The sequence below is a fragment of the Rhinatrema bivittatum genome, chromosome 17, assembly GCF_901001135.1.
Source record: "Rhinatrema bivittatum chromosome 17, aRhiBiv1.1, whole genome shotgun sequence".
Taxonomy (NCBI): domain Eukaryota; kingdom Metazoa; phylum Chordata; class Amphibia; order Gymnophiona; family Rhinatrematidae; genus Rhinatrema; species Rhinatrema bivittatum.
This window is the reverse complement of record NC_042631.1, coordinates 9,191,156-9,204,332: the sequence shown is the minus strand read 5'-3', so window position 1 is coordinate 9,204,332 and position 13,177 is coordinate 9,191,156. Positions and strand designations below refer to the sequence as shown.

Below are 13,177 nucleotides of genomic sequence, written 5' to 3'. Positions count from 1 at the left end.
TTGGCACTGTAGAAAACCAAAGCATATTTGCTTTCGTAAAACCTTGGTGCAGCAGCCGGTACTCTGGTGGACTTTAAAACCGAGGTAACTCATAGAGCGTGGGCGCGGCGTTTAACCTGTCGTGTGGTACTTCTGGCTTTCTGGCAGCATGGAGATGTGTGACCAGAGATACAACATCACCATGTGTCCCCTGTGCGACAAGACGTGCAGCTACTGGAAGATGAGCTCTGCCTGCGCCACTGCCCGAGCCAGTCACCTCTTTGACAACCCGGCAACGGTCTTCTTCTCCGTCTTCATGGCCTTGTGGGGTAAGACATTCTGCTTTTAAGTACATGCCTTTTAAGTACATGCCTTCTAGAGCCTTCTATTGTTGCCAAGGCAACAATAGAAGGCTCTAGAAGTCATTCTTGGGTGAGGAGGGGGCATCTCATGGAGAGAACTGTCTGTAGTAATTGTAGGATGAGACCAATTGAAGAACAATAGAGTTTGCGAAGTGTGCCTGGGCTAAGAGAGTCCTGTTGGATCACAGTGAGCTTCGGCCGAGGCTTGTCCCCTTTTCCAGGCACTTCCATCTGGATTTTGAGGCTCCCTGCATGCTGAATCATTCCCCGCGTAGGTAGCTGTGATACAGGGCACAGGATCCCTTGATACTCACATGCACTTACTTAATACATGGCTGAACACATCTGTTAGCATTCAGCTCAGTGCCATTCCCTGGGGGTCCTTCTTTCTCTGAAGAGTTACTTCTCTCACTGCTACCTTATTTACATCAGCCTCCTGGGCTATTCCCAGCTTTTAAACATAGCTCCTCTGAGAACTTCCTCTGCTTCTTGAGAAAATTGAAGGAGTGCTCTTTGTCACACGTTCTCACACAATTTCTGAAGGCCTCCGTGATAATCGATAAAGCATAACATTAGTTTTGGAACACAAGCCTGATTCCTTCTGTGATCTGGGCTCTTCATCTTCTCGGGCTAAATCCTTTATAAAAATAAATATTGGCCGGGGAAGAGGAGGAGGGTGTTTTGTTCTCTCTCTTCTGTGGATAAATAGGAAGGATCCGAGTTACTCACGTAGCATTTGGAAAGGCAAGGTGGGTTGGAGCGGCAGTACTAGGGAGCCGAGAGGCGTCTGTGTTTAAGCAGCGCTTATTAAGCGGAGTCTCCGTCGCACTGAATGGGATCCAGCACAAATAAAAATGGTAATTATTAAAATAGCACAGGGGAGGCTGGTGGCGCCACTCTCGGAGGACAAGTTTTAGTTCCCTTTGAAAATGCGATGCTGGTGGGAATCACAAATGTGCAGATGTGAGGCCCCCTTCCTTCTCCTGCAGGGAAGCGCACAATAAAAAGATGCAAACCCCCCCCCTCCCCCACCCTTCCTTCACATTAGTGCAGGGTGGGGGCAGTTTTGAAAGGAGTTTTGCCCACAAGTAAACAGCATTCCTTAGTGTATTAAAATGTGTGCTGTAGAAAGGACCTCACAATGAGTACTGGATCCGAATGGATTTCACCTTCCTGTGCTTCTAACACTTAATCCCTCCTTTTCCGTCCCACCGATAGCAAATAATGGGAGATTACATCCGCAGGACCAAACTAGTTGCCTGAGTATCTAACAGCAGGTGCCCATGGTGGCAAGGATTTTCTGGAAGGGCGTGGAACAGGGACCTGAATGGATTCCATCTGCTAACAAGAGTTTAGTGGAGGATACGAATGAGTGAATGGCTACAGTGATAACCTAAACAACCTGTTTAGCAGACCAGAGCTTCCATACTCAGGGCTGAATTCTTTTTTAGAGAGGTCAAATGGAATGGCCCCAAGAAGAATATTAGCGAGACTGGGTGAGGCTCTTCCCTGGCAGGGTGGCACCCTGACCGACCGAGAACTGAACCCCGTGTCAGTGCATGGGCTACTGAGCTGGAGGAGGAAGCTGCAGGTTGGGACTTCCAGTCAAGCATGAACTGATCTTTGGTAGGAGAGCGAGAGGGGTGTGCAGCAGAATCATAGTGTGCGCAGTGCTTATAACCAATGAGCTGCAAACGTTTTGCATTTTTCTGACCCCCCTCCATCCTGTGATTCACAAATCAAAATGAATGCATCATTAACTACTTGGGGAAGTTTTGTGCGGCAGTTTTACTTTTTGCATGGCAGGTGAAGGGATGAGGACTGGGGAGGGGAAGCGCCTTGCATTCTGACTGCTGCAGGCTGCTATTTCAGCTGTGCAGGAAATTCAGACTGAAGTTTGGGATCCTCTCAACAATTTATTTGGCTTTTTGTTTGCCCAAGTCAGTGATTTGCAAAAACTGAAAGTGAAAAAGGAGGGATTTGGCCCATCTCCAGTTCAAAAACCACAGAGTGAAAGCTTCTTTGAGCCCCAGCCAGTGATATGGAAAATTTGAAAGTGAGAGGGGAGGGATTTCTGGTCAATACAAAGGGATCTGGCCTATCTCCAGTTCAAAAACCACAGAGAGAAAACTCTTTCTTTCTTTCCTGTAAGTAAATGTGTAAAAGTACCCATCAGAGCTCAGGGCTGGATTCTTGAGAGTTGGCACTGATGATGACATGAAAGACTTGGGATTTTGCCTGGTTTCAGCTGTAGCATGCGGCATGAGTCAGTGTCCCTCAGTGCGCTGGAGGGATCTGCCCTGTGTAAGCATCTGGTTACTTGTCACTATATTTAGCACTGCTATCTCATTTCTCATGTTACATGCACTATTATTTAAGATACTATTCCATATGGTATATTGCCATATACACATGTTGGGCTGAATTCTCAAAGCCATTTACCCACATAAAACTGTGTCTTCTGCAAGGAAATAGCTGTTAGAAAATAGCCCAGGGCTCAGGGAACAGAAACGTGTGTGCGTAGCCCAGTGGTGCATGGACATTTATGCAAACTGGTGACCAGTTCTTTTCAACATTTTCATAAGCAACATGGTGGAACGATTGTCGGGTAAGGTTTGTCTGTTTGCCGATGATATCAAAATCTGCAACAAGGTGGACAGCCAGGATGGTGTGGAAAACATGAGGAGGGATCTAGTGAACCTTGAATACTGGCAGCTAAGATTTAATGCTAAAAAGTGCAGAGTAAAAACCCAAGGGAAAGGTGCAGTATAGGAGGTGATATTTTTCTAAGCACAAAGGAAGAGCGGGATCTGGGGGCGATCGTATCTGATGATCTTAAGGTGGCCAAACAGGTGGATAAAGCGAAAAGCCAGAAAGCTGCTTGGCTGCATAGGGAGAGGAATGGTCAAGCAGAAAAAGGGAGGTGATATTGCCCGTGTATAGGTCCCTGGTGAGACCTCACTTTCCATACTGTGTACAGTTCTGGAGACCCCACCTTCAAAAGGATATAAACAGGGTGGAGTCACTCCAGAGGGAGGCTACTAAAATGGTCAGTGGTCTTTATCCTAAAGCATATGGGGATAGACTTAAAGATCTAAACATGTACCCCCTGGAGGAAAGGGGAGATATGATAGACAATAAATATCTCAAAGGTTTCCATGCACAGGAGGGGAGCCTTTTTTAGTGGAAAGGAGGGGTCATGCGGTAAGATTGAAAGGAGATAGACTCAGGAGTAATCTTAGGAAATATTTCTATACAGAGAGGGTGGTGGATGCATGGAATGGGCTCCCAGTAGAAGTGGTAGAGACAAAACAGTATCTGAATTCAATAAAGCCTGGGATAAAACAGGGGATTTCTGAGGGAGTGATCGTGTGGATGGGCAGACTGAATAGGCCATACGGTCTTTTGCTGCCGTCATGTTTCTATGTTTCTAGGTGTTCTGAGGCAGTGGTAGTGGTAGTGGTGGAGAGTTCCATGCATACTTTATGATTTTAAAAGTTATACCATTAAAGAGTAGATGTACTGTTGTGCAAGTTAAACTTTGTGCACACTGGGCCAATTATCCATGAATTTCTGAAGGGAGTACATGAAAAAGGTATGCACAGACTTTACCCAAACATGCACAGTTACAAAATTATCCTGAAAAAAAATGATATACACACACTGAATTTTATACATATAGAGAGAGAGAGGAAGAGAATGGATTTAGGGTTATTCTTTAAATATGTTTTGTTTGGGCCTTGTTGGTGTTTGAAACAGATGGGGGTAATATTCAGTCACTGGTGCAGCCACACTATTGAATGAATATATCCCGCTATCTTTAGGGCTACTCTACAGGATGATCAGTTAGCTGGATAAGTTATCCAATTGACTCTGAGAGCCCAATATTGAAAATGCACGTAACCAGATCAATACTATTTATCCGGGTAAGTTGTATCGATCCGGCGGCTGCTGAATATCTGGCTATGTCCAGCAGTCACCACTTAACCAGATAAGCTACATAGCCAGATAGCCGGTGTGTGGGTAGTGGGCAGATCTGGCAACAATACTAACCAGCTGATCTAACCGGGTAAGTAGCAATATTTGCACTTATCCAGTTAAGTTTACCAGATAAGTTAGACTTGCCATAGAGCAGGTTTAACTTAGGTAGATATAACTTAGTAGTGACTTTTATGTGGAAGTTCAGTGGCATAGCTATGCCGCTGAATATCCCATGTAACTTAGCCGGATAGATTATATCCACCTAAATTACCTACCCGGATATCATTGAATATTGAGCCTTTAATATCTGAGTTAGCTGGCTAACTTAACTCCATCGCAGAACACCCCTGTAACGCCCTTATGGTGAAACCCTTATGGTGAAACCCTGTAACGCCCTTATGGTGAAATTTCTGATAGATAATGAGTTGTAAATTATCCCGCTAAATGCCACTCAATATTGACCCCATACAATTTTAAAAGTGATTTATTTCTACAGCACTTTTCTATTTTTTATTTTATTTTTATTTTTATTTTATAACTTTCAGCTGCCACATTTATGGAACATTGGAAAAGACGACAGATGCGTCTTAATTACAGATGGGATCTGACTGGGTTTGAAGAGGAGGAGGTTAGTTTGTGATTGTTGTCATTTCAGACCATGTGAAAGATTTTCAGCAGGAATTCTCCAGTTGGTAGATTTCTTCCTTGCATTAGTTTGAGGTCTGATAAAAAAAAAGCCATTTCCTTCAGTCATAGGACCGTACATTGTACAAGTCTGAATGCAGCACAGATTCACCTGTTTTAGTTGGCATCAGTCTGGAATAAATAAGTAGGATGGGAGATATCATTTAGCTATAGACAGTACAAGCTGCTAGCATTTCCATCCTCAAAGCTTTGCTCCAGTAAAGATAGAAGGATATAACCATTTAGACCTGTGCTCTTCAGAAACTCCTTATTCTTAAACAAGCAGAATCGTATTCAGTAAAGGGTCTAAATTTGAGTTCAAAGACCCTTTTCAGAAATGGATTGCCCATGTAGGCTCGGATCACAGCTCAATAGCACACCTCTATCCATGAGGAAGACGCCTAGAATAAAACAGAAAAGCACAGACCGTGCACCACAGACCTTCAAGACCAAGTAACTCATAGTCAGTGTGGTGGGTCATTCTCTGACATTCACACTCATGTGAAACTTGTGGATTTGCAGAAATGCGGCTTTGAAACGAATGTGACTCCGGTTCTGCAGGAGTTGAGTCCGATACATTACTTTGAAGTAAGAGGACACATGATCAGAGGTGCAGATAGAAACCTCAGAAGGCTCCATTTGTATAACCCCCAAACTATCCAGTATTAAGGGAAAAAAAGTCAGTTAAAGCAGCAGTATGAGATGCCTTAAAACTGGCAACTTGTCTATTTTTGACAATTTCATTTCATTCTTCAACATCTCTAGGTCTCCATTTTAATCTTAATATATTGTATTTCTTTCTTTTTTTGATTAAAATAAAATACATTTTTCATAATGGCCACCTGTGTGTAGAGCCCTCACTGAGGCCACTCCTCAGCCGTCTGTGCTGTGTTCATTCTTTACATGTATCCGTGGGATGCTCTTCAGCTGTCTGTGCTCCATTCAAGCTATATCTGCAGCCGTGTAACTCCTGCGCTGGGGGTGTGTGCATGAAAAACATTTTCATTTCATTTGAATTCTCTTTTGTTTTCACTATTTCATTTTTGGCTTGTTTAAAAATGTGTTTCCTTTCATTGCATTTTTTGTTGCTTTAGTGTGCACAATGGCAACAAAAAAACAAAAAAAATATTGTTGTTTGTGTTGTTTTGGATTGGAAGCAGCACAAAATGAAACAACAATTGTTGGCATTTCCCTGTCGTTTCAAAATGACAGCACATCCTTCGCCTGCAAAGGGCTCTGGTGAGGGTCAGTATAGCAGCCCCCGGTTTCCTTAGATTTGTGTATTTTGGAATAAGCCCAGCAGCGCAGGATGGATCCAGACTGCTGGGCGACAATAGAAGAGTTCTATCAAAGCAAATGATATTTTGCTTTTCATTGTATTTGTCATCTTCCCACAGGGAGGTTAATTTTCAAGGGCGTTTCTGCTGCTAAGAGAGCATTTTACATGCAGAAATAGCCGTTTACTGCCTGGGTATGTGGTAAACTCACGCTCGTATGGCCTGTTTGCGTGTACGTTTAACCAGGCTGAGTGTAGACATTCCCGGGGTATTTACGCATGTTCTTTTGCATTTTCAAAAGTCTGCACGTAAGTCTGCCTGGAAGTTTCCCATGCACATAATAGCAGGTGTAAGTAACTGCGTGTGCAAAGATTTGGTGGGGTAATTTTCAAAGCAGGCTCATCTGTAGAAGTCTGCTTTGGAAATTTATTTTATTTAGAAATTTAGAAATTGGCGTAACTTAGGCACGTACGTGCCGGTCGACTTATGTGCGATATTGCAAAATTATCCCCATAACATACTCTACTGTAATAACAAATTTCATTGCAAAATACTACAAATTCTGGTATTCATTTCAGGCCTTAGCACTGGGCCAAATCAAATAACTACAGTACCTGAATATAATCCCCTTTGAAATGCCAAAAAACAGAATATAGAAATTAGATAAATAAGCAGAAATATAATCCAGTGACCCTTCCATACTGATTTCAATCAGGATGTATTTTGTCATTTTGAACCAAAGTAGTATCTGAATCTGTTAAGTAATCCTATGTTCTTTGTGTTTTGTTTTGTTTTGTTTTTTTTCGTTTTTTTTTTTTTCTGGTTTCCTGCAGGGGACAGTAAAGGTTTGGACCTTTTTTTTTTTTGGTAACTGATTTCTTTTCTTTACCTTACCTGTCTCCTGCTGTCGATCTCATTAAATATCTTTCCAACCTACTGACCTTTGGAGCTCCTACTTTTTTACATTTTTCAGTTCTTTTGCTTCCAAATGGTAAAAAACAAATCAAATTGAATCATTTTTCTCTTCTGTTTGTTTGTTTGTATGTTTTTTTTTTGTTTTTGGCTGGTTAATTTTGTTTCATGTTCCTTTTGTTTTGTTCCTTACGGATGTGTGCGTCAGAAGCATCAGGGTCATCGTACACTGAACCACCACATCTATGGCATGCCAAGGACATACATTTATTAATTCTCTCACTTATTATGGGCGCACCTAAGTCTAGAGAACTGCTCTACTGTCGAGCAAAGGCATTCTACCATTCCATTCAGGGGAAAATGAAATGCGTTGTGTCAGCGCAGTGGGTATTGTACTAAGAAATGTAACCTATTTCCTTAGGATCATCCGCGGGCAGAGTATGAAGCTAAAGTCTTACAGAAATCTTTGAAAAAGGAGCGGAAAACCAAGGAGGTAAGCTAACAGCTGGAAGGTGTATGTGCTTTCTTTCATCTGATTTTTTTTCTGCTGTGTGGCCTTTTTTTTTTTTTTTTTTTTTTTATAGTAGATGCACTGTGTATTGTTTTCCTGCAAAAGCAAGAGCAGGATGTAAGAGACCTGCCTTATTCAAAGTTTGATCCAAAACCAACATTATACTTTCAGTCATACATAACACATTATTTACTAAGGGTTTCTGTCACTCACTGGCACGGTTAAAAAACCCCCAAAAAACAACAACAACAAACAATTGTATATAGAAGACTCCAAATCACAAAAATAGAGCCCTTGATTTGTAGTATAATGGGATTTGTTTTATTGTTTTGTTTTGTCATTAACAATTTTATATGCTCTCATACAAATTAAATATCCCTCCATTTCCACATTAAGCTGAGTGTTCATTCACAATGCCAGTCCAGTCCCCACTTTGATGATTATATTTAATTCCACTTAGCATCACACACTCTTCCAGTTTTGTTCCACCACATAAAGAAGAACTTACATCAAGAAAGCGTAAACAAGCATCACAAAACTCTTTTACTTAACTGCGTTTGGTTCCCAAACCTACAGCACTGTCCCAGCTTTCCGTCAAACTCTCTCATCTGCTGTTTATTTTCTCCTCCTGAATCCCCTGTCTTTGCGCCCTCCTCCCCAGACAGCTTGCTTGGTTGCTTCAGGAGACCCCCGCTGGCCCCAGGGCTGCATGTTGGGTGAGCAAAGGTCACCACAGTAGAGGCAACAATCCCTTGGCCTGAACCTACCGCCACTGCAGCGTGCCCAGGTCCAACAGGCCCCAGTGGAGAGGGATTCAAAAACCTGGAACCCCTGAATCACAGCGTGCAGAACTAAAGCCTGGCCTACACCTTCTAGTCTTATCTGTTTTGAGGTGCTTCTGTTAACGATCCTTAATAATAACTTGCATACCATAGTGTGATCTTAATACATTTGCTAACAGCTCTCATGAAGACTGGAAATGTAACACAGAATGAATATGAAGGTTATAAGTATTTGCTTTGCTGAGGGGGTGCCAGAGAGTGCTTATTGCAGGAGCTGTGTCTGCTGGTGGGTGAGCAGGACGTGTGAGTATCGGTTTGCTGAGAAAGTGTGTGTTTAAAGCTTACTAAAGAAATAGATGGCTAAAATTATTTTGTGTCCATAAATTGTGTTAAGGAAATTAGTTAGAACCTTAAAGTTATTCTGTGTAGGTCAAGAGATTGCAAAAGTCAATCCTTTGCTTCTGGTAAGGTGTGGGAGCTGATTCTTGGAGAAATAATCAGCGGTATTTGATTTTCCCACTCCCACTCTCCAATCTCACAAATCTTTGCTCGTGGTAGAAAGATCGTCTTCGTTCACTAAGATGATCAAGTCAAATCTAAATCACATTTTTTTTTGGTTAGGCTATTGGGATTTGCAGTCAGGATGTTTTTGAAATAATCAAGTTTGGCACATAGCTGGACCAAGCGATCCTAAAGTTAGCTAAATAAACTTACCTGGTTGAGATATCTGTATGCGGCCACACTGCTGAATTATCCCGTCCAAGTTAGCTGGATAAGTTTATCCACTGGATGGACTCCACACAACTGAATGTTGGCCTCCAAGTGCCTTAGAAATAAGTGGAGTATCTCAGAAGATAAAGCCTTAAAATGTTCCCACTACTTACAGAAAGGCTGATGGCAAGGAAACTAAGATGTTTGAACATTGTTGAGTCCCAGCTGTGCTGTTCCTTAAAACAGTTTATTCCGTTTGATATGGGAAAGAGGACGATGCAGGCTTACCCAGTAGTGGCCTCCAGTTAGTCCTTTGCTGGCCCTTTTGATTCATTTGTGCAAAGAGCAGGACAGGAGACTCCAATGTTAGCCTCCAGAGAAGCGTCGCTTGGAAGGGTCTCCTCATGGGCACCCTGAGGCAGAGATTACTCTCACTCCTCCCGGTCAGCCCAGGACATCAGGAGATGAGCCCCGAGCTGGTGCTGACAGATTACATCACTTGGCCCCTGGAAGTGGAGGAGCTTGCTTGGATGCAAGTTCAAGTTGTTTCGTGAATTTAAATTTGGTAGCAACTGTGCAAGGAGTGAATGGAGTTTCAAGGCTTTCTTGCAATCTTTTTTGAACTTCAGTTTTCTGGAAGGGATGATTTTGGAGCAGGATTGGAGAGGAAACAATTTTTGCAACCGGTCTTTTAAACCCCTAATTTCACATCCTGAAGTGAGCCCTTTGGAAGGTATTTGGGAGGCACTCACATTATTATTGGAACTCCATCCCAACGGAGCTAAGGCAGGAATCTTGCCTCCCAACATTCAGGAAAAGACTCAAAACGTGGCTATTCAAAAAAGCCTTCCCAGATTCGGATTAATCTCATAACTCACCTATAACCCACTCCCAAGCACTACCCGTATGCAAAAAACCATTACTTCTGATCACCAGTCTCATGTAAAAAACTGCAATTAGTTCACATGATCAAGTCATTGTAAACCACATAATTCTGTGTAATGTACCCCGTCATACTTCAGTTAATATTCTATGTTAAAGTTCCTATCATTTCTTCTTCTTGCCCTTAGTTGTACTTATCCCTGTTTTACTGTAACTGTAACTATTTCTTTGTTTAGCACCTGTTATTTATTTCGTTCGCTGTACCTTTTATCACTCCTCTGTTTATTGTCAACCGGCATGATGTGATACTTCTCACGAATGCCGGTATAGAAAAAAACGAAAATAAATAAATAAATAAATAAAATTATCTATTCAAATGGCTCAGATCTTGCACCAATATCAGGAATAAATTAGTTAATTAATAATGTATTATTTTATATACCAACATTCAATTGAGATATCACATCGGTTTACATTCAGGTACTGTAGGTATTTCCCTATCCCCAGAGGGGCTTACAATTTAAGTTGTTGTACCTGAGGCAATGGAGGTTAAAGTGACTTGCCCACGGTCACAAGGAACGACAGCGGGACTCGAACCCTGGTCTGCTGGTTTGTAGCAGTTAATAGTTACTGATGTCCCAAATTGTGAGAAAGGTATTCTTCTGGTGAAATGGGAGGTGGAGAACCAAGAAAAGGTTTTATTAGCCTTACAGAACTTGGGAGCTTCCTTGGTTAAAGGCAATTTACTTTTGCAGGATAAGGGCGAAGCATTAGAAAAAATAGTTTGGCATAAGAGCATCAGTCTTCTTAACTTTCCTAAGCAGAAGCTGGTTTCCCCAGTGGATATGTTTAAAAAGTATTTAATCAAGGTTTTTAAAACTGCTGAGAAATGAGTGCTACCTATTTTTGGGGATATATTATACGCCACCTTTTAAAAGAAAGCCAGAGGAGAATATGTCAGCCTAGTCCTCTCTGGATATTTCCAATTTAACATTTTTTGGAAAAACCAACAGATGAAGAGAGACTGTCCCTCTATGGTTTTACAAGCTAATGTTAAAACTAGCGCACGAGCACCCATACACACGCGTATTGGTGCATGAGTGGAATTTTAAATCATGCACCCACTTGCATGCATATGATTTAAAATACACCTCCCACATGTAAGCATGCTCCTAATTTTAAGAGGTTACTTCAGCAAACCTGTTTCACTTCTCTTCCATTGGACTTTGCCAACTTTTACGTGCACATGCAGGTGGATTTTAAAACATGTTCGCACAAAGGGACCTTCCCAGTTTTTCCAATTAGTCCACCAGTTTGCCTGGTTAATCTTGAGGTCATCCAGACCCCTCTTGTTCGTCATCATGCATGGCTCCCAGTTGACCCAGACTCCTTACCCTGTCCTGCATGCACCAGAACTTCGAGAGCTGTAGATTTGCTCCTCCTCTGGAGCAGCAGTCAAGTTACGCAGATAACAAGCCACCATGTCCTGCAGCATCTGGTTTTAAAATACGGAATTACGTGCATAACAGTTGGCCCCACCCCGTTATTTCTGGTGCATGCATATACATGCATAAATCGTAGCTTTTAAAATCTGCATTGCTCACATGCAACCCACAGGTGTAGGTGAGCATTTTTGCATGCACGATGCTTTTAAAATTGACCTCACTGCGAATTTACTTCTGGATTCTGATAGAGACTATCTGCTGAGACTTTAATTCTGCAAGAGATATGTATTGTTTTTTAATTTGAAAGTCACTATATTTCCAGATGTGGCTAAGTTCACATGACATAGGTTTTTTTTTTAATGAAGTCAAGGGTTTTGCGAATTTGGGGGAGGGTTATTTTGATTGAATTTTCTGTGTAAATTATTATTAAACTTGCTGGAGATAAGTATGCATTTTACGATCCATCTCATCTTGCTCAATTTATTAGCGAGAGTCAAGGTGCAATTCAGTCTCCAGGATTCTCCTGGAAAATAACCCTCCAATCTCGCCAGTTGGGAGAAGGAATCCACAACTATGTTTAGTGTTTGTTCCTTTATTCGTTTGGAGATATTTCCTTGGATTTAACTTTTTTCCTCCTTTTTTTCTGGACTGAGTATATTTAATGCTTTAACATTTGTTGATGGATTTGTTTATTTCCTTTTATTTTTCTTGGTTGCTAGCATTTTTTTCTATACATGCACTGTCTTGATTGTATAATTAGATATTCTTATACATAAAATAAAAAAAGAGAAAGGTTGATGACTAGGGATGTACATTTGTTTAAAATGAATGCATCTGAACTGAAAAAGGCCATTTTCGGTTCTTTCCAAATGGAACGAACCAAAAATAGCCTTGCATAAAGTACACAGAAATTTTGGGGATATTTTAATTTTATTTTAAAAACTGGCCTCCCTGAGGCCCTCCAACTCCCTTTCCATTCAGCAAAGATAGGCTCAGGCCTACCTAGCTGGACTGAACCATGTTCAGCCAGGGCCCCTCTGACTCCCCCCCCTCCCCCCCCCCATGAAAAAAAGGCAACTGTCCTCTCCCTCCCTGCAGACTTCAAGAACTCAAGAGTTTAGCCGCCTTGGCTGCTTCTACACTCCATGGAAGACGTCTCTTCTCCAACTCCCAGTATCTCATTGAGCAATCTAAATGACCTCTGCTTATTGACCCACCCTTTAGTTGATGGACCCTTACTGTCACTCAAAAAGCAATTCTTCCAATGGAACCTCCCATTACTGGAAGCTTCCTCTATCCAATGGGAAGGCCTAGTCAGCCTTATAATTACATTCATCTCGAGTCTTTTTATGTGTGCTCCATTATTTGGTTTCCCTTCTATAAAAGATTATTCAGAAGACTTCCTTATGCAACCTCTGTATGCAAAGCTTTAACTTTTATCATTCAAATAGCAGCAAGCTTCTTTCTTTCTAATATTTTTATGTTTATATAGCACTGCCAAGTAAAACATAGACTTATAGTTGATAGTTTGTTCCATGTCAACCGATTTAATAAGTGAAGGATTGGGGGTCTAATGAATGGAGTAATATGCCAAGAAGACAGCTCACATATTGCCTGAGGAAAGAACTGGCAGAGTCTAGCTGGGAGAGGG

At 41.7% G+C, this 13,177-nt stretch overlaps 1 protein-coding gene across 5 annotated transcripts in view; it reads left to right on the top strand.

The window, feature by feature from the left end:
- ANO1 (anoctamin 1) overlaps nt 1-13,177 on the top strand; it is a 94,143-nt gene that overhangs the window by 57,435 nt on the left and 23,531 nt on the right. For 3 of the 5 annotated variants that reach the window (XM_029582439.1, XM_029582442.1, XM_029582440.1), the window contains exons 11-14: nt 148-308; nt 4,868-4,950; nt 7,117-7,128; nt 7,617-7,688. In XM_029582439.1, the coding sequence (XP_029438299.1) occupies nt 148-308; nt 4,868-4,950; nt 7,117-7,128; nt 7,617-7,688 (328 nt within the window). The remainder of the gene's footprint in view (nt 1-147; nt 309-4,867; nt 4,951-7,116; nt 7,129-7,616; nt 7,689-13,177) is intronic. The other 2 variants (XM_029582441.1, XM_029582444.1) reach the window with 1 other exon arrangement.